The 22,219-nt window shown below is 38.9% G+C and overlaps 1 protein-coding gene and 1 pseudogene across 1 annotated transcript in view; one reads left to right on the top strand and one right to left on the bottom strand.

Annotated features, from left to right (window-relative positions):
* ATP7A (ATPase copper transporting alpha) overlaps positions 1-22,219 on the top strand; it is a 225,279-nt gene that overhangs the window by 146,205 nt on the left and 56,855 nt on the right. The window contains exons 8-15 of the mRNA XM_054721139.1: positions 11,535-11,611; positions 11,805-12,030; positions 13,474-13,707; positions 15,216-15,307; positions 16,194-16,321; positions 18,117-18,271; positions 18,483-18,617; positions 21,619-21,813. Coding sequence (XP_054577114.1) covers positions 11,535-11,611; positions 11,805-12,030; positions 13,474-13,707; positions 15,216-15,307; positions 16,194-16,321; positions 18,117-18,271; positions 18,483-18,617; positions 21,619-21,813 — 1,242 coding nt within the window. The remainder of the gene's footprint in view (positions 1-11,534; positions 11,612-11,804; positions 12,031-13,473; positions 13,708-15,215; positions 15,308-16,193; positions 16,322-18,116; positions 18,272-18,482; positions 18,618-21,618; positions 21,814-22,219) is intronic.
* LOC103302146 (glutathione peroxidase 1-like) lies at positions 721-1,261 on the bottom strand (annotated as a pseudogene).

Here is a 22,219-nt window from a genome sequence, read left to right as displayed (position 1 = left end):
AAGGAAATGAAGCATCCTGCTAGATGCTTTATTGTTTGTTAGGTCAAAGCAAAAGATGTATTTTTAAGTTAAAGTAAGAAATTTAAAGGACCAAACCCTTTTTTTTTATGATAAATTCATCTTGTGTTTTTCAGTATATCTTACATGTGGAAGTGCTTTAAAAGTTTCAGTGTAGTATAGCATTGGTGTTATAATGATCTAAAGCACATTAATAGTTCAGTTAAGATCTTTTTAAAAAATATATTGTTATTGATTTCAGAGAGGAAGGGAGAGGGATAGCAACATCAATGATGAGAGAGAATCATTGATTGGCTGACTCCTGCGTGCCCTACACTCATTTTTTATTTATTTGGGTCCTCTCTCTTTGTTTCTTGATAAGTATGGGTAAAGTTTCATCAATCTTGTTTATCTTTTAAAGAAACAGCTCTTTGGTTTCATTGATCTTTTTTTTTTTTTAGCCTCTATTTCTACTCTGACCTTGATTATTTCCTTCCTTCTGATTACACTGGGCTTTTCTTTTCTTACCCCCCACCCCCCACCGCTGACATTGGACAGTTTTTTGTGAAAAGCCATGGTGTGGGAGGGAGAGGCTTGGATGGACAGGAACAGGGCCCATCTGGGGGGATTTAGCTGGACATCAGGCATTCCTCCATGTAGGTTTAGAGGCAACACTTTCATGGATAAACCCCCCGGAGGGCCTGGTGGGTGAGTAGGGGCGCCCTAGGCACTGCTGGGAGCCTTGGCCAGCAGGGCTTCTTTGTCAGGCTCAATGTCAATGGTCGGAAAGCGGCGGCTGTGCATGCGCACAGGCAGGCCTTCCGAGCCCACCAGGAACTTCTGGAAGTTCCAGGCTAAGTTGTTGCGGCACACAGGAGACCAGGTGATGAACTTGGGGTCTGTCATGAGCACAGTGGCATCTTCACTGGGTGCGGCAGAGCCTTGCGCAGGTAGAGGAAGAGGGGGTGCGCCTGCGCCATTCACCTCGCACTTCTCTAAGAGCTTGAAATTGGGCTCGAACCTGCCACCAGGCCTAACATACTTGAGGGAATCCAGGATCTCTTCGTTCTTGCGTTCTCCTGCTGCTGGAACTGGCTGCGTGGGAAGCCAAGCACAACAAGGCGCCTCTGCAGCTCGTTCATCTCCGCAGGGAGCCCAGACTCACGGGCTCCCCACTGGCCAACGGGCGCATAGAGAACGCGTGCACCGAGCGCAGGGCCCCCACGTCCAGCCAGCGCCATCTGAGCAGCGGAGCACGTGGCATGGGGATTGCAGAATAGGGAGCGGTGGGGACAGGAACACCTGGGCTTTTCTTTTTCTTTTTCTTTTTTTAATTGTTTAAAGCAGTGGTTGGCAAACCGCGGCTCGCGAGCCACATGCGACTCTTTGGCCCCTTGAGTGTTCTAATGCCATTTCTTCAAAATAGACTTGTCCAGGCCAAAAACCGACTTCTGCGCATGGGCCACGAAGTTTCAATCGTGCGCCCACACGTGGCATTTTGTGGAAGAGCCACACTCAAGGGGCCAAAGAGCCGCATGTGGCTTGCGAGCCGTGGTTTGCTGACCACTGGTTTAAAGTATTACAAATAGTAGTACTTATGTCTCCTGTTTTTCCCCCATTGACTTTGCCCTGGCCTCCCCTACCCTCCAATACATGCCCGTCCCCCCTCCCCCCCAGTGTCTTGCGTCCATTGGTTATGCTTATATGCATGCATACAAGTTCATCCGTTGATCTCTTACCTACCCCCCCCCCCCACTCCTCCACCCCCCGCCTCTCCAACCTTCCGGCTGTTATTTGACAGTCTGTTGGATGCTTCTCTGCCTCTGTATCTATCTTTTTGTTCATCAAGTTATAATGTTCTTTATTATCTATAAATGAGTGAGGTTATGTGGTATTTTTCTTTCACTGACTGGCTTATTTCACTTAGCATAATGCTCTCCAGTTCCATCCATGCGGTTGTGAATGGTAAGAATTCTTTCTTTTTTATAGCAGCATACTATTCCATTGTGTAGATGTACCATAGTTTTCTAATCCACTCATCTGCTGATGGGCATTTAGGCTGTTTCCAAATCTTAGCTATTGTAAATGGTGCTGCTAAGAACATAGGGGTGCATATATCCTTTTTTTTTTTTAAAGAAATTAAATAGCTATGTTTATTTCCATCTACTCCTTATTAGTATTTGAAGAAGCACTTAAAACTACTGAAGTTAAAATGACTTTCCAAATTCATTAAACTCTTAAACAATTCATTTTATCCTATGGCATACTTAGAGTGGGCCATACTTGTGAATAAAGCCAGCATCAATATTTCGGACCTATCTTTTAGCCATTTTCTTATGCTAATATGAAGGAAATTCAATTTGCATGGGTGAATTTTGCTACTTGTTTACTTTAAAAAAAAAATAAATCTTTATTTTTCAGGTTATTACAATTGTTCCTCTTCCCCCCCCCCCCATAGCTCCCCTCCACTTGGTTCCCACCCCACCCTCTGCCCTTACCCCCCCGACTGTCCTCATCCATAGGTGTATGATTTTTGTCCAGTCTCTTCCCGCACGCCACACACACCTTTCCCCCCGAGAGTTGTCAGTCCACTCCCTTTCTATGCCCCTGATTCTGTTATATTCACCAGTTTATTCTGTTCATCAGATTTTTTATTCACTTGATTTTTAGATTCACTTGTTGATAGATATGTATTTGTTGTTCATAATTTTTATCGTTACCTTTTCTTCTTCTTCCTCCTCTTAAAGAATACCTTTCAGCATTTCATATAATACTGGTTTGGCGGTGATGAACTCCTTTAGCTTTTTCTTATTTGTGAAGCTCTTTATCTGACCTTTAATTCTGAATGATAACTTTGCTGGGTAGAGTACTCTTGGTTGTAGGTTCTTGCTATTCATCACTTTGAATATTTCTTGCCACTCCTGTCTGGCCTGCATAGTTTCTGTTGAGAAATCAGCTGACAGTCGTATGGGTGCTCCCTTATAGGTAATTAACTGTTTTTCTCTTGCTGCTTTTAATATTCTCTCTTTGTCTTTTGCTCTTGGCATTTTAATTATGATGTGTCTTGGTGTGGTCCTCTTTGGATTCCTTTTCTTTGGTGTTCTCTGCACTTCCTGGACTTGTAAGTCTATTTCTTTCACCAGGTGGGGGGAGTTTTTGGTCATTATTTCTTCAAATAGGTTTTCAGTATCTTGCGCTCTCTCTTCTTCTGGCTCCCCCCATAATTTGGATGTTGGTATGCTTAAAGTTGTCCCAGAGGCTCCTTACACTATCTTCATATTTTTGGATTCTTTTTTCTTTTCCGGTTGGGTGTTTTTTGCTTCATTGTATTTCAAATCTTTGACTTGATTCTTGCGATCCTCTAGTCTGCTGTTGGATATCTGTATATTATTTTTTTATTTCAGTGTATTAAGCATACACTGACTCTATTTTTATAGAGTCAGTGTATGCTTAATTTCTAGTTGGTCCTTTTTCATATCCTCGTGGGTCTCGCTAAATTTATCGGCCTTTTCTAGAAAATTCTTGAAAAACCTTATAACCGTGGTTTTGAACTCTATATCCAGTCATTTGCTTTTCTCCATTTCTTTCATTTGTGACCTGTTTCTTTGTCTCCGCATTTTGGCTGCTTCCCTGAGTTGATAGAGTGGCTTTGTGTGCTAGGTGTCCTATAGGGCCCAGTAGCTCAGCCTCCCCCGTTACCTGAGGTGGACACTCTTGGTACACCCCTTTGTGGGTTGTGTGCACAGTCTTATAGTTAAGCCTTGATTGTTGTTGGTATCACTGGGAGGAATTGACCTCCAGGCCAATTGGCTGTGAGGATCAGCTGTGTCTACGCTGGGAGAACTTCTGTGCTGGAGACACCCTTATGAGACAAGACTTGCAGAAGCTTCTGTGCTCAGCTTGGATGGGGTGGAGTCTCAGGGCGGAGCAAACAACAATGGCTTCTCGTCAGCCCAGCCCTAAGAGGCCCCTGGGTCTCAGTGTCCCACAGTAATTTCTGCAAGCACCTCTGAGAGAAAGCCACCCTCGAGTTCCGCCCGCTGCCAGACAGTCCAGTTTCTCCCCGAATGAGTCTGGGTCCCCAGAATCTCGCCTGGAACTGGAGTTCAGAGCAGTCGGAAGCTTTTGTCTCCCTCCCAATTGAGAAAGCCAGCCTCCTAGAAGTGGTATTACTGGGTCAAATGGCAGTTCCATTTTTACATTTTTGAGGAAAAGACTTGCTGTTTTCCACAGTGGCTGCACCAGTCTGCATTCCCACCAACAGTGAAGGAGGGTTCCTTTTTCTCCGCATCCTCTCCAGCACTTGTCATTTGTTGATTTGTTAATGGTAGCCATTCTGACAGGTGTGAGGTGTCACCTCATTGTTGTTTTGATTTGCATTTCTCGGATGATTAGTGACTTTGAGCATGTTTTCAGATGTCTCTTGGCTTTCTGAATGCCCTCTTTTGAAAAGTGTCTATTTAAATCCTTTGCCCATTTTTTGATTGGATCGTTTATCTTCCTTCTGTTAAATTGTATGAGTTCCCTGTAAATGTTGGAGATTAAACCCTTATTGGAGATAACATTGGCAAATATGTTCTCCCATGCAGTGGGCTGTCTTGTTGTTTTGTTGATGGTTTCTTTTGCTGTGCAGAAGCTTTTTATTTTGATGTAGTCTCATTTGTTTATTTTCTCCTTAGTCTCCATTGCCCTAGGAGCTGTGTAAAGATATTGCTACAACATATGTCTGCAATTTTGCTGCCTATGGAGTCTTGTAGGATTTTTCTGGTTTCCTGTCTTACATTCAAGTCCTTTAGCCATTTTGAGTTTGTTTTTGTGTATGGTATAAATTGCTCATCTAGTGTCATTTTTTTGCATGTATTTGACCAAATTTCCCAGCACCATTTATTAAAGAGACTGTTTTGACTCCATTGTATGCTCTTGCCTTTTTTGTCAAATATTGAGAATAATGGCTTGGGTCAATTTCTGGGTTCTCTATGCTGTTCCATTGATCTATATGTCTGTTTTTGTGCCAGTACCAGGCAGTTTTGAGAACCGTGGCTTGGTATTATAGCTTGATGTCTAGTATTGTGATCCCCCCAACTTTGTTCTTCTTTCTCAGGATTGCTGTGGCTATTCGAGGCCTTTTTTTATTCCAGATGAATTTTTGTAGAGTTTGTTCTAGATCTTTGAAATATACCATTGGTATTTTAATAGGTATTGCATTGAATCTATAGATTGCTTTGGTAGTATGGACATTTTAATGATGTTGATTCTACCAATCCATGAACATGGTATGTTCTTCTATTTGTTTATGTCTACCTCTATCTCTTTTTTCAATGTTCTGTAGTTTTCTGAGTATAGGTCATTTATGTCCTTGGTTAAGTTTATTCCTAGGTATCTTAATTTTTTGATACAATGGTAAATGAGATTGTCTTTTTCATTTCTCTTTCTGTGAGTTCATTATTGGTGTATAAAAAGCCCATAGATTTCTGTGTGTTAATTTTGTATCCTGCTACATTGCCAAATCTAGTAGTTTTTTGATGGAGTCTTTGGGGTTTTCTATGTATAGCATCATGTCATCTGCCAATAAGGACAGTTTTACTTCTTCTTTTCCATATTGGGTGCCTTTTATTTCTCCTTGTCTGATCGCTATGGCTAGTACTTCTAGTACTATGTTGAACAGGAGTGGTGAAAGTGGGCATCCTTGTCTTGTTCCTGTTCTTAGGGGAAATGAGTTTAGTTTTTGCCCATTGAGTAAGATGTTGGCTGTAGGTTTGTCATATAGGGCTTTTATTATGTTGAGGTATGATCTCTCTATTCCCACTTTGCTGAGAATTTTTATCAAGAAAGGGTTTGGATTTTGTCAAATGCTTTTTCTGCATCAATTGATATGATTATGTGATTTTTTGTCTCTCAGTTTCTTTATGTGATGTATCACATTTATTGATTTGCCGATATTGTACCATCTTTGCATCCTCGGAATAAATCCCACTTGGTCATGGTGTATGATCTTTCTAATGTATTGCTGAATCCAATGCTAGAATTTTGTTGAGGATTTTAGCATCTATGTTCATCAAGGATATTGGACTGTACTTCTCTTTTTTGTGGTATATTTATGTGGTTTTGGGATTAGGGTATGCTGGCTTCATAGAAAGAGCTTGGAATTGTGCCTTCCTCTTGAATTTTTTGGAATAGTCTGAGGAGGATAGGTTTTAGTTCTTCTTTGAATGCTTGGTAGAACTCCCCTGTAAAGTCGTCCAGGCCAGGGCTTTTGCTTGCTGGAAGATTTTTGATCACTGTTTCAATTTCTTCAGTAGTTATTGGCCTATTCAGGTTTTTTGATTCTTCTTGGTTGAGTTTTGGGAGCTTGTATTTTTCTAAGAATATGTCCATTTCATCTAGGTTGTCCATTTTGTTGGAATAGAGTTGTTCTTAGTATTTTTTCATAATCGTTTGTATTTCTGTGGGATCAGTTGTTACTTCACCTCTTTCAGTTCTGATTTTGTTTATTTGGGTCCTCTCTCCTTGCTTCTTGGTGAGCCTGGTTAGAGGTTCATCAATCTTGTTTATTTTTTCAAAGAACCAGCTCTTGGTTTTGTTGATCTTTTGTATTGTTATTTTTTTTTTATTTTTTGGTCTCTATGTCGTTTATCTCCACTCTGATCTTTATTATTTCCTTCCTTCTGCTTACGCTGGGCTTTTCTTGTTGCTCTCTTTCTAACTCTTTGAGTTGTAGGGTTAGATAATTTATTACCATTGTTTCTTGTTTTTTGAGGTAGTCCTGTAGAGCTCTGAACTTCCCTCTCAAGACTGCTTTCACTGTGTCCCATAGATTTTGGATTGTTGTGTTTTCATTGTCGTTTGTTGCCATTATGGTTTTTATTTCTTCTTTGATCTCTCTGGTAGCACAGTCATTGTTTAATAGCATGCTATTTTAGTCTCCAGGTGTTTGATTTTTTTATTGTTTTTATTGTAGTTGATTTCCAGTTTTATGCCACTGTGATCTGAGAAGATGCTTGATATGATTTCTATCTTCTTGAATTTGAAGAGACTTTGCCTGTGTCCAACATATGGTCTATCTTTGAAAATGACCCATGTGCACTTGAGAAAAATGTATATTCTGTGGCTTTGGGGTGGAATGTTCTGAAGATGTCAATTAATTCCATCTGATCCAGTGTGTCATTTAGGATTGATATTTCTTTGCTTATTTTTTTTAAAGGATTTGTCCAGTGGTGTTAGTGGGGTATTAAAGTCCCCTACTATGACTGTATTGCTGTCAATCTCTCCCTTGATATCCTCCAGAAGTTTTTTTTATGTATTTGGGTGCTCCTGTATTGGGTGCGTATATGTTTACCAGAGTTATATCTTCTTGTTGGATTGCTCCTTTTAGTATTATGAAGTGGCCTTCCTTATCTCTTGTTATGTCCTTCACTTTGAGATCTAATTTGTCAGATATAAGTATTTCTACCCCAGCTTTTTTTTTTCCATTTCCATTTGCCTGAAATACCTTTTCCCATCCCTTCACTATCAGTCTGTGTGAGTCCTTTGTTCTGAGGTGGGTTTCCAGTAGACAGCAGATATTATGCAGATGTTGTTTCTTTTTGTGTTGTCCCAAATTTCCCTTAGGCTCTCCTCTGGTTTTTTAAGCTTTTTTTCTAGATGCTGCTCTGCTTGGGTGTTTTTTCCTACCTTGTCTTCTAGCTCACTGATGTGGTCCTCCGCTTCTTCTAGTCTACTGTTGATGCTTTCTATTGAGTTCTTTATTGCAGTGTTGTCATTTCTTCTTGGTTCTTCTTCATTTCCTCTTGGTTCTTACACATATTGTTGAATTTGTCTTCCATCCTTTTCAGCGACCTTATGACCATTTCTCTGAATTCTTTCTCTGACATATTGCTTGCCTCCATTTTGTTTTCTTCCTTTTCTGGTGATGTCTCCTTTTCTTTCGTATGTGGGCTGTTTCTTTGTCTCCCCATGATTTCTCTTCTCCGGGTATCTGGTTATGTAGCTCTCTCTCTTTTGCATTGACTTATAGGCACAAAATACAACACACAAGGCACTGAACACACATGTATTCACGATACTAATAACCCCAAATAAAGGTGACCACCAGAGAAAAGAGAATTATGGGATTTAAAAAAAGTGCAAAAATTATATTGAGAAAAGGAAAAAATAAGAGAGAAAAGAAGGAGAATAAAAAAGAAGGGGGGAAAACTACATAGGGGGAAAATCTATATATATTGGGAGAAAACTCCAATAAAACAACAACTAATCCAAAAAAAAATGCAAACAACTAACACCCAGACATGAATGCAAACTACAAACTACAACTAATAACAAGCGAAGAGAGGAAAAAGAGAAGCAAAAAAAAAAAAAAAAAAAGAGAAACAATCACACAAACAAACAAAAAAACCAATCTAATCCACAATCAAACTAACAACAACAATAGGACAGAGAGAAAGAAGGGCAAAACAAAACAAAATAAAACAAAAAACATAAGTTAAAAAAAAACAACAAAAACAAACAAAAAAAGGGAAGAGTGAAAAAAATTTGGATTGTGAAGAAAGAGAAGAGAGGTGTGTATGGACTTAGAGCAGGGGATCGGAAATTAGATATAGAAATAGGGTGAATTTTTAACAGGGGGCAAAAAGAAGGAATAGGGAAAATCTAAAGCAGGAATAGGGTATGAGAAACAGGACAACAAATGGGGAAAAGTGAGGAAGAGAGTGTTGGCATAAATGTAAAGTTGAGATAGAGTAAAATGATGCTAAAGGAAAAATGAAAATAGAATATAGAACACTAATCCCAAAATAAAATAAAATAAAATAAAAAGGAAATGAAATGAAACTTTAAAAAGTAAAATTTGATTAAAAAATAAAAATATAATAATTAAAAAAGGTAAAATCAAGTGAGAAAAAATTTAGTTTATTAAGTAAAAGATAAAAAATAAAAATGTGCAGTAGTGAAGGTCATTCACTTCCTCTACTGTTCTGTTTGGCATGCCTGTTTCCTGTCAGGTAGTCAGAACAGTATTGAAGTTTCCTGCTTTCCACCACTCCTCTGTGTCATAAACTACAATCCTGTTTTCAAGTAAGCTGTATTTCTTTGTTACTCAGCCTGCCTGTGGTTGTATTTACACAAGAGTCAGTTTGTGATTCAACCCTGAGTGGCAATGTTTCTGTATTGATATCTGGGTCTATAAGTCCTCTACCCAGTATTTAGAATTTGTTTTCCCTGCTGTACTTAATACTGGTTTGGGGGTATGGACTGCCCCAGAGCTGGTTTTCTGATCATTTCTCCCTGCTCTGATCCCCAGGTTTCACAAAAACAACTTTCCCCTGCAGTCTCTGAGAGTGTTTTTAATTGGGTGATCCTATGTACTGGGCTTAGTAATCAAAAGCAAGGAGAAAAAGAGCCATAGTAAGTGCGCGAACTCATTACTTTTTCGCCCTGGTACTGCGTGCAACTCTGCTCACGCCTCTGTGCACGTCTTTTTCTCCTGGCACAGTGCAGCCAGTTTACTGGTAAATCTTCAGGCTGCCTCTTTGTGCCCAGCCCAGCTATGGGTTGATTTCTAGAGTTCCTTTCTGCCAGCAGCCCTGTGGACCCCCTTCCACATTCACGGACTACGCTGTCCCCAATGTCCACTGATTTTGTGGGCACAGACTTCCTCTGAACCTCTAGAGCCCGCTGCGTGTGTTTCTCCCTTCAGCCTGGATCGCAGACCTCACCTTTCTCTGAGCGAAATCTGACCTTTCTGTGAGAATGTGCAGAGCTCATCCGAGTCCATGTATTCACGCTGCTTGAGACCCAGTGTTTGTGGGTTTGCTCATGGTCCCTGGGTGTTGTGGTTGTAGGGTCCTGGGAGGTATCCGATTCTTCCCAGTTGAAGGTAAGGCTAGGCTTCTGATCACAGTTACTCTCCCCTTCAAGATGGCATGGTTTCTGTGGCAGAGCTGGTCGCTCCGGGAGAGATTTCAGCAGTGAAGGCTCCCCGGTCAGGGGAGCCCGGTCCGGCAGTCCCCAACAATCCCTTGGAGTATAGCTGTCCCTCACTCACAAATATACACTCCCTGTACATCCACACACTCTCCTTTCGTTCTCTCACTCACACACTATCTTGCAGCCTGCCTTCCCGTTGGCAGCCATTTTCCTATCCCTGGGCTTTTCTTTTTAAAAGTTAATTCATTTATATTTTTAATTTAATGAATATAATCTTTTTTTACAATATGTTTTTAATTGACTTCAAAGAGAGGAAGGGCGAGGAAGAGAGAGAAACGTTATAAGAGAGATAAATCAATCAGCTGCCTCCCACATGCTCCCTACTGGGGATTGAGCCCTCAACCCAGGCACATATCTTGACTGAGAATCGAACCAGTGACCTTCTGGTACATGGGACAATGCTCAAACAACTGAGCCACACCAGCCGGGTACGCTGGGATTTTCTTGTTCTCTTTCTAATTCTTTTAGTAGTAGGGTTAGATTTTTTTATTTTAGCTTTTTCTTGTTTCTTTTATTTAAAACACATTTTTATTGATTTTTATAGAGGAAGGGGGAGAGAGGGAGAGGGAGAAAAAGAGAGAGAAACATCAGTGATGAGAGAGAATCATTGATCAGCCTCCTGCAGGACCCCTACTGGAGATCGAGCCCACAACCTGGGCATGTGCCCTGACCTGGAATTGAACAATGACCTCCTGGTTCATAGGTCTATGCTCAGCCACTGCGTCACATCAGCCACGCTTTTCTTGTTTCTTAAGGCAGGCCTGTAATGCTATGAACTTCCTCTTCAGGACTGCTTTTGCTGTATTCCACAGATTTGGGTTTGTTATTGTTCATTTTCATTTGTTTCCAGGAAATTATTTATTTCTTCCTTGACCTCATTGTTAACCCATTCATTGTTTAATTACATGCTCTTCGGACTCCATATGTCTGAATTCTTTGAGGTGTTTTTTTTTGTAGTTGATTTCTAGTTTTATGCCATTGTGATCCAAGAAGATGCTTGATAAGATTTCAGTCTTCTTGAATTTGTTAAGGCTTTTTTGGTGTCATGGGGATATAAAGTACAGCATAGGTAATATAGTCAATAATATTCTATTAACTGAGTATGCTGTCAGAAGGGTGTCAGATTTTCTGGATGATTGCTTAATAAGTTATGTAATGTCTAATCACTGAGGTGTACACCTGAAAGTAACATAATAGTGTATCTCAACTGTACTTGAAAAATAAAAATGATGTTTAAATGAAAAAATTTTAAAAATGATGGACACACACAAAAGAACCTCTACTGAGGACAGCTGCACTTGAGTGAAATCATTAGTTTGAGAACAGTAGGATAGACACTAATAAGAATTGAGAAGGTACTTACTTCTTTGACGAAAGTTTATAAACAAAGGTAATTAAGAAAGGAATCACATCTTCATCTTTATATTCCTCTACAGTAACTTGGCACTCAGTAATTGAATTGAATTGTTCTTAATGATAATACCATGGTTTAGGATTTCTTTATTTAATATTTATACATTCAGTGAAATAATTGTTTTCTCATGAATTTCCTTCAGAGCTTAGGTTTTGAAGCTTCTTTGGTCAAGAAGGATCGATCAGCAAGCCATCTAGACCATAAACGAGAAATAAGACAGTAAGTACTTTGGGAGTGTCAGTGAAAAACAGATTGTGATTCTTTGTTATAAATTTAATATCCTCTGAGCATGTCAGTTTTTACAATATCATCCTTACTCTTGGTAGATTGGTCTCAACTTGTATTTACCTATACTACATAGAATCTTTAACCTCTAGCTACTTACTAAAAGGATTTTTCTTTTCTACGTAAGATGGAGACGGTCCTTCCTTGTGAGCCTCTTTTTCTGTATACCTGTAATGGGACTAATGATATATATGATGGTTATGGACCACCACCTTGCAACTCTTCACCATAATCAGAACATGAGTCAAGAAGAAATGGTCAACATTCATTCTTCTATGTTCCTGGAGCGCCAGATCCTGCCAGGATTGTCCATTATGAATTTGCTATCTTTTTTATTGTGTGTACCTGTACAGGCAAGTGAAATGTTAGCAAGTATATTTGTTAATAATGAAAACTAGCTAAAATGTGGCAGGCAGCCCTGGCTGGTTGCTCAGTGGTTAGAGCATCAGCCTATGGACGAAAGGGTTGCGGGTTCAATTCCCAGTCAAGGGCACATACCTCCGTTGCAGGTTCAATCCCCAGCCCCAGTCAGGGTGCGAGTGGAAGGCAACCAATCGATGTGTGTCTCTCACGTAATTTATTTCTCTTTCTCTCCCCCTCCTCCCTCCCTTTCATCTCTCTTTCCTCCCTTCTACTCTCTCTAGAAATCAAGGGAAAAAATAACCTCTGGAAATGAGGATTAAAATAATAATAATAATAATAATAATAGTAATAAAATGTGGCAAGCAAGGCTATTTTTAGTTGGAAAGCAGATGTTAGCCAGAAGCCTATCATTTTATGCTGGATGCTTTATAAAAATAATCTTAAACTGAGTGGTTTAAGTAAATAATAAATTCTGCATAACTCCTAAGGATACTGTTTAGTGACAAAGCAGATAATAAGAGTTTAATTTGTATTCAGATATGAATTTGGTATTCATTCTGCTATTGTATGTAAATTTATATTTTAAATTATTATAACAATAAGCTATCCTGAGCCTATGTAGCCCAGCCGGCTCACTTCTTCTACCTCTGTAACTTTCTAAATAAAATTTCTCTTCTAATTAAAAAAATACATTTTGTTTATTTAATATTTTAAAATTAATTCTATTTATATTAATGATATTAAATATATTTTAATGTTATTAATTTATTATTTAAAATACAATACTTATAATAATTATTATATTATTAGTTATATTGTTTTTCCCCAGCACTTAAATTCATTACTTTTTGTATGTTTTTAGTTCTTCTTTTGAGATAAACTTTTACTGTGGAGCACTTCCATCTAATAAATAGATTCCTTTTTCTGATCCTTGTAAAAGGCAATAATGATTTTTTAAACATTTTAGTGTGTTTCTCTATACTAATGAAAAATAAGCTTTTTGGTTATGTTTATCAACAAAACTAGCCAACAGATCTAATAGCTTAGGTATACCACCTAGGTTCAATTTTGGAAAGGGGGAGATGAGTTTTATATAGAAAAATCCTTGTCAAAAGAGTATAATTCATTTTCTAGTTCTTGTTTTTGCTGGGATCAAAAAGAAAATTCTAAGAGCCATCTGAGTTTATATTATGGAATATCCATTGGACTATGGAGGACAGCTGACAAGGGCTTGTACACCAATTTGAATCTTTATGCACACATATCTGCTAAAATATAAACTATTGTTTCAACTTAAAAATCTCTCTTTATTGTTTATGGATTAGATAAAAGCCAAAGGAAGTTAACATTGATACCGTATCTTAGCTATTGAGGTATATATGTGAATTTCAGTATTTTTTTAAAAAGCAATGATTATTGTTTCTATATTACAGTTTTTCGGAGGCTGGTATTTCTACATTCATGCCTACAAAGCACTGAAGCATAAAACTGCAAATATGGACGTACTGATTGTGCTGGCCACCACCATTGCATTCGCCTACTCTTTGATTATTCTTCTGGTTGCAATGTATGAAAGAGCCAAAGTGAACCCTATTACTTTCTTTGACACACCTCCTATGCTATTTGTGTTTATTGCATTAGGCCGGTGGCTGGAACATATAGCAAAGGTAAAGTCAGAAAAGGTGACATTTGCTAAAATCTTGGGTAGCTAAATGACCATAATATTTTCTAGACAAGTTATTGGAAATAGATATTGATTTATGTAATCATTTACTGAAATAAGTGTGTTTGTTTGGCAATGTTTTAAGTTAAGTATTCCTTTAGAAGATTTAGAAATTTCTGGAATTAATACTATAGAGTACATCCATGTTTATTTTAAGAGAGAGGCATTTAAGAAGTACTTATTTTTTTATTTATATCACGAAAAATTTATGTGACCACAGTATTTAAAATAATGATGGAAAAAAATTTACCCATAATCTCACTTTATAATGGAAATCACTTTATAATCCTGTTCCACATATGTTTATATTTTCCAGACTGGCAAAATGAATATTACATACCCCTTTGTACCCTTAACACTATATAGTTTTCCGCCCATTTTTGCAGTCGAGATACTTATTTGACATTTCTGAATAATATTATGTCCAACCAACATGCTATAATTTACTGAACTATTCTGGTTTTGTTCTCAATTATCCAATTTTTAAAAAATATATTTTTATTGATTTCAGAGAGGAAAAGAGAGGGAGAGAAACATCAATGATGAGAGTCATTGATTGGCTGCCTCCTACGCACCCCACAGTGGGGATCGAGCCTGCAACCTGAGCATGTGCCCTGACCAGGAATCAAACCGTGACCTCCTGGTTCATAGGTTGATGCTCAACCACTGAGTCACGCTGGCCGGACTCCAATTTTTAATTATAGATAAACCTGCATTAAACATATTCATGTCTAATGTCATTTCTGTTGAATTAGTGTCTTAGGATAAATTACAAAGCATATGGTTGAAAGACATAATGCTTTTTGTAGTTTATGCTACAAGTTGAAACAGTTCTGACCAGCAAGGGTATGTTAGTGAAGTAGTTTTACTACAACTTCATCAGCACTGACTCTTATCTAAATTCTTGAAATGGTATATTATAGTTGCTTTAGTTTTCATTTATTGCATTAATAGCAGGGATAAACATTTTTCCACACATCCGATAATATATTTCTTCTTTAAAATTTTTAATTGATTTATTAGAGAGAGAGAAGCATTGATTTGTTGTTGTTCCACACATTTATATTCCACTGGTTGTTTCTCACATATGCCCTTTCCAGAGATCGAACCTGAAACCCTGGTGTAGTGGACAATGCTCTAACCAACTGAGTTACCTGGCCAGGGCTTATATTTCTTCTTAAATGAATTGCCTATTCATGTCCTTTGCTTGTGTACCTATTGGGTTCCTGATGTTTTTCTTCTTAATTTACATTATTTACTTATAAATTATAGCTAATTATACATTTTATATTTTGTGTACTTCATATTTTTGAAGTAAAATATTTTCTGACTTGAACTAATTAATATTCCTAAAGCTGTCTTGTGGGTAAATATTAAAGATTATATCTTTATTTTAGGTAATACCTGGGCTTTTTCTTCCATAGCATTGTTGACTGTTTTTTTAATTTATAGGGCAAAACATCAGAGGCTCTTGCCAAGCTAATTTCACTACAAGCTACAGAAGCAACTATTGTAACTATTGACTCTGATAATATCCTTTTGAGGTATTTATCTTTATTCTTCCCACTTTTCCTTTTTACCCCCTTATGAAAATATCAAATATATACAGAAGTAGAGAGTAGAGTATAATGATTGCACATAATCCATCTCCCAGATTTAACAATTATTCACATTTATAACTGTAACACCATTTTGCATCTAACAAAATGAACAAAAACTCCTTAATATCATCTAATATGCAGTCTATATTCACATTTCTCCTGTTGTTCTGAAATGTTTTAAGTTTCATTGTTTGAAATGGAATTCAAGCAAGGTCCATGGGTCATTACATTTGATTCTTTTAATCAAATGCATGATTCTTTTAATCTAGAACAGCTCATCTTTCTCTTTTACACTCCTTTTTTCCTCCCCCCTTCTCCCTCTCCATACAATTGACTTGTTGAAGAAACATCCATCAGTTGTCCTGTATAATATCCCAGTTTGGATTTGTCTTTGCTTCTGTGTGGTGTCATTTAACTTGTTTTGTAACTCCTGTGTTAACCTGTAAACTAGAAGTTAGAGCTAAAGGCTTGACTGGATTTCATTCTTTTGTATTTCTCATTTGTATACTCATAAAATTATTTAGACAAATTTATACAACAAATAAATTGTTTAGTTAAATAAAATCTATTACATTATTTTCTAAGGTTTTCATTTATTCAATCAATGACTATTCAATAAATATTTAGAGTGCCTACTTTGTACCAGAAATTGAGCTGTCCTTCACGAGTTAACAGACTTACATTGTAGTTCCTAGCTTAAATGTTGATTCTAGCCTCCATTGGTAACAATTATGGAGCCACAGCTTTGATGTGAACTGAAAAGCTTGCATGGAAAAATCAACATGAGAAGCATATTATAACAATGCTTTTTATTTTAACTCATATCCAGTGAAGAACAAGTAGATGTGGAACTTGTGCAACGTGGAGATATCATTAAAGTGGTTCCAGGAGGCAAATTTCCAGTGGATGGTCGTGTTATTGAAGGACATTCTATGGTAGATGAGTCCCTCATCACAGGTATGTTCTTCAGAGGGTCATGAAAGTGAAGTGAATCCAAAATGTTAATGAAAAATAGGCATGCAAGGTGAAGAGCTTTTTGTAGAAATTTGAATGAGTAAATAATGAGCAAAGAGAATGAGTTATTTTAAGACTGTATTAAATTGTCCTGCCTGGTGTGGCTCAGTTGGTTGGGCGTCGTCTCATGCACCAAAAGGTTGCTGGTTCAATGCTGGATCAGGGCACATGCCCCAGTTGTGGGCTTGATCCCCAGTAGGATCAATGTTTCTCTCTTTCCTCTCTATAAAAAATATCAATAAACATATTTTTAAAGACTGTATTAAGTCAATTTCTGCAGATTTACTTTGTGGTTTTAGTTATGCTAAGTGAAGGCTCTTTTCACTAAGAATTTTTAATTAGTAGAACATATAACCACAGGAAATTGTCTAATTCTCCTGTAGAGCCCAGTAAGACTTTAGCAAATTTACCTGACCAAATACCTATTTTGTCTTCCTGCCCTAAAGATTGTTCTAGTCTGAGCAGGGATAGGACTCCAGGTTTTCCACATCAGCATCTGCTCTAAGAGAGCAGTTTTAGAAGACTTAAATAACTAAGGCCAATTTGAAGCAGTACCAACATAACAACCCTTAGGAGAGTGACAGGAGAAGCTCCGCTTATGGACCAGGTGGAAATAACTTAGGACAGTGGTCGGCAAACTCATTAGTCAACAGAGCCAAATATCAACAGTACAACAATTAAAATTTCTTTGGAGAGCCAAATTTTTTAAACTTAAACTTCTTCTAATGCCACTTCTTCAAAATAGACTCACCCAGGCTGTGGTATTTTGTGGAAGAGCCACACTCAAGGGGCCAAAGAACCGCATGTGGCTCGCGATTCGCAGTTTGCCGACCACGGACTTAGGACTCTGTGTTTCTTAGTAGTTGTGCTATTGCCAGTTTGAATGGGACAATTCTTAGTTCTGAGGGACTCACTTGCACATTGTAGTACACTTAGTATTCTTGACCCTGGCCCACTAATTAGAGTAGCAGCACCCCATCACCCACCAGCAGTTATTGCAAGAACTCCCTCCCACATGTATAAATGTTCCTTGGGAATAGGCTGAGAATAAAATGATCTAAAACTAGGGTAGAGTTCCAAAAGGATATTCCAACAAGAGCTAGCATATTAGGTTTTTCCAGTTTAAGACAGTATGCCTAGGTTTGACCCAGAACTGACATAAGGAAATAGGGCAACTTTCACCTGGGCATTTGTCCAAATTCTATTTCATGAAGTAAGAATTTTCTTTCTAGATATTTTTTGACAATCCTACCTAATAAAAGGGAAGTATGCAAATAACCATCACTCCCCTACGCCCACGATTGGGCCGGCGGCAGGCTGGGGGCGGGACTTGGGGTGGCAAATTGGGCTGATAGGATGAGTGGGTCCCAATGGCCGGCACTGCGGGAGGACCGATGGAGCCAGCGGAAGGCGCTGGTGGCGGAACTCGGGGTGGCCGATTGCATGGCTGCCAGCACCAGTTTTCCACCAGCAGCAGTTTTCCTCTGGCCACCTGCCGATCAGAGCACCTCCCAATCGGAGTTCCTCTTGGGGTGGCTGATCGCGCTGGCGGGAGGTGCTCCGATCAGCAGGTGGCCAGAGGAAAACTGCTGCTGGCGGAAAACTGATGCCGGCAGCCAGGTGAAGGAAGGTCTATTGCACAAAACTTCGTGCAACGGGCTTCTAGTTAACAAATAATGGTATATTTCAAGATAGTGCTTATTTATACTCCCTAAATCTATCTTTACTCCTTATACAGGGGAGGCAATGCCTGTGGCTAAGAAATCTGGCAGCACAGTGATTGCTGGTTCCATTAACCAGAATGGGTCACTACTTATCCGTGCAACCCATGTTGGAGCAGACACAACCCTTTCTCAAATTGTAAAACTTGTGGAGGAGGCACAAACATCAAAGGTAACTTAACTCTCTAGGAGAAACAGAAAGTATTTTATTTAAAGCTCACTCAGTATAAATCTTTATTTAGTTTTCATATTTTCCTTTAATTCTAATTGCATTAATAAGGAATTTATTTTAAAAGCTCTGTGTTCTATTTATTATAAAAAGGAGACTTTAATTTATATATATATATATCATTATTATTACTATTATTATTATTAAATTCTAGGCTCCTATCCAGCAATTTGCAGACAAACTCAGTGGCTACTTTGTTCCTTTTATTGTTATTATTTCCATTGCTACCCTCTTGGTTTGGATTATAATTGGATTTCTGAATTTTCAAGTTGTGGAAACCTACTTTGCTGTAAGTGTGACATGTAACAATTTTTTACCATATGTAAAACAGTTTGTATATTTTTTGCATAAGTAATTAATTGGAAAGTAACCTTAATAATTACTAGTATGTTTAAGGGACTGGAGTAGGAGGCTGATAAGAATAACATTTGCATTTCTGTAAATATAAAACATTTCCTTTTAGAAAGATTTTTTTCATTATCACATGTGATTTTCCCAAAGCAGGCAGTGAACTTTTACGTTTTATACCTAATCTCATTTCCAGCATTATTTTGCTATCACAAAGGACTATAGATATACTAGAGGCCCGGTGCATGCTCTCCAATCTGGGACCCCTCAAGGGATGTCCGACTGCCCGTTTAGGCCCGATCCCACCAGGCCTAAACGGGCAGTCGGACATCCCTCTCACAATCCAGGACTGCTCACTCCCAACTGCTCGCCTGCCTACCTACCTGATTGCCCCTAACCGCTTTTGCCTGCCAGCCTGATCACCCCCTAACCACTCCCCTGCCAGCCTGATTGGCGCCTAACTGTTCCCCTGCTGGCCCGATTGCCCATAACCGCCCTCCCCTGCAGGCCTGGTCGCCCCCACCTGCCCTCCCCTGCTGGCCCGGTCACCCCTAACTTCCCTCCCTTGCCAGCCTGGTTGCCCCTAACTGCTCTACCCTGCCAGCCTTGTCACCCCTAACTGCCCTCCCCTGCAGGCCTCGTTGCTCCCAACTGCCCTCCCCTGCAGGCCTGGTCGCCCCTAACTACCCTCCCCTGCCGGCCTGGTCACCCCAACTGTCCTACCCTGCAGGCCTGGTCCCCCCCAACTGCCTTCCCTTGCAGGTCTGGTCCCTCCCAACTGCCCTCCCCTGCTGGCCTGATGGCCCACAACTGCCCTCCCCTGCCAGCCATCTTGTGGTGGCCATCCTGTGTACACATGGGGGAGGCCATCTTTGACCACATGGGGGCGGCCATCTTTGACCACATGGGGGCAGCTATCTTGTGTGTTGGAGTGACAGTCAATTTGCATATTACTCTTTTATTATATAGGATTGAGGAAAATCTTGGGATCTCAGCTCTGCCACATACCATCTGTGTGACCTTAGGTCAATGTAATTTCTCAATGAGCTTCATTTTCCTCATCTATAAAGTGAGATTTTAATAATCCCATCCTGCATAACTTGTGAAAGTTAAATAAGATTATATATTAGAAACACTTAGTACTTTATTAAATGCTTTATAAATGCAAGATAATATTGGGCCCTGGCCAGTGTGGCTCATTTGGTTGAGCATTGTCCTGTACCAAAAGGTCACAGGTTCAGTTCCTGATCAGGGCACACACCCAGGTTACCTATTAGATCCCCATTAGATGTTTCTCTCTCACATCAATGTTTCTCTCTCTCTCACTTCCCCTCTCTAAAATCAATTAAAATATTTTTTAAAGATAATATTAGTGCCTGCTTCTCTCTAGTTCTATAATAGTCTCTAAAGTATTATGTCATAAAGTGATAAAGTGGACCTGGACTATGCTTCATTTTAGAGATATAACCTTTAAGTCACTTCTCTTAGCCTCAGTTTGTCATCTGTAATATAGTGATGATAATACCTAAATTGCAGGATTGGATTTAATGTAGGTGAAAACATGCACATCTGACATATATGAAAACATAAGATTAGATGTTTCTGAAAGTCCCTTCCAACTCTGCTACTGTATAGATGAACACTTAGTTTAAGTATTTGAGAACTTAGTAAGAAACTAACACTGTAAAACCATTATTGCTAAGAAAGTCTTACTTTGTTGTGTTTCTTTATTTTAAAAAATGCTGTTCTGTATAGTGTTTTATGTTGTTTGGCCCTTCAATTAAAGAACAAGTAGAATCATAACAACTGTGTACCTATTCCATAGTATGGTCATTAGTATAATAAAAAAAAGTTCTTTAACTGATTCATATTGGTTAAGTAAACATTGAAGCAAATTGCTGGGAGGTATTTTGGAATGTGTATCATGAGTTCAGGGGATCTTAGGAGATTTCTCCTAGTATAGTCAATCATATTTACCCACACAAGCAAATATTCAATGCCATTAAGAGTTATACTGCCCTGGCTGGTGGGCTCAGTGGTTAGAGTGTCAGCCCATGCACCAAAGGATCACAGGTTCAATTAACAATCAGGGGCATATACCTGGGTTTCAGGTTCAATCTCCAACCCCAGTGGGGGCATGTGCAGGAGGCAATCAATCGATATGTCTCTCTCACATGGATGTCTCTCTCCCCCTCTCCCTCCCACCCTTCCACTCTCTATAAAAGAAGTTCTTGGGTGAGAATTAACAAATAAATAAACAAATTAAATAAATAACCCTGGCTGGTGTGGCTCAGTTGGTTAAAGTCATCCTGCAGGAGGCAGCTGATTGATGATTCTCCCTCTCCCCTCTCCCCTCTCCCCTCTCCCTCTAAAATAAACAAAAACATATATTTTTTAGAAAGAGCTATACTACCAGATATACTCAGTTCACAGTTACATCCAAAAGAATTTTATTGAAATGTGATTAAGCTCCCTTTGTATGCTGGGTGATTTTTTTTTTTTCATTGTCTTCAGAGAGGAGTGTGGAAGGTAGGTCTCAGTATACAGAGATTCAGAATTTCTTTTTATTATGATCAAATTTGTTGAGAATTAGGTCCTATGTTTGCAGCTATTTTCGAAAGTCCCTAATAAAAATACTTACTGTTAATATGAGGCAAAAAAGCTGACTTTTATGTTGCTTATATTTACTCCATAGTTTGTAACTGTAAATTAGTAAAATTGAAATCTTGATTTGGGACCATGACTTGTTTACCAGTTATGTCACAATTTCTTTTTTTCATTAAGAAATTTTAAATGTTTTTTTACTAGTAACTAAAACATATAAATTGGTAGTTAAGTAGGATTATGTATGACTTCAAAATTGAGATTTTATTTCAGTAGAGTTAAACTTTGTTTTATATGGCTCTAAATCAGTAACCAAAATTCATGCCTTTCTTCTAAAGGGCTACAACAGAAGTATCTCCCGAACAGAAACAATAATACGCTTTGCTTTCCAAGCCTCTATCACAGTTCTGTGCATTGCATGTCCATGTTCACTGGGTCTGGCGACTCCAACTGCTGTGATGGTGGGTACAGGAGTAGGCGCTCAAAATGGCATACTAATCAAAGGTGGCGAGCCATTGGAGATGGCTCATAAGGTAAGATAGTCCCCAGAACTAAGAATTGTCCCATCCGAACTGGCAATAGCACACCTACTGAGAAACTCAGAGTTCTAAATTATTTCCACCTGGTCCATAAGCCAAGCTTCTGGCACTATCCTGAGGGTCGAGGTAGGAAAGGTGTTATTTTGGTTCTGCTCCAGATTGTCCTTAATTATCTAAGGCCTCTAAAGCTACTAGAGTCCTACACTCTTAGAGCAGATGCTGATGTGGAAAATCTGGAATCCTATCCCTGCTCAGACTAGAAAAGTCTTTGGGGCAGGAAGACAGAGGAGGTGTTTGCCCAGGTCTTTCAGGCTTCTAACCTATTTGTGTGTGACTCCATGTTTGTGTTCTTCACTGTGAGGTAGCACTGTGGTTACATTACAGTTTCTTTGCCTTTCTG

Source organism: Eptesicus fuscus, chromosome 1 (assembly GCF_027574615.1).
Source record: "Eptesicus fuscus isolate TK198812 chromosome 1, DD_ASM_mEF_20220401, whole genome shotgun sequence".
In the NCBI taxonomy this organism is placed as follows: domain Eukaryota; kingdom Metazoa; phylum Chordata; class Mammalia; order Chiroptera; family Vespertilionidae; genus Eptesicus; species Eptesicus fuscus.
Note: the sequence above shows the minus strand (reverse complement) of the source record. Positions and strands in the feature narration are given on the sequence as shown.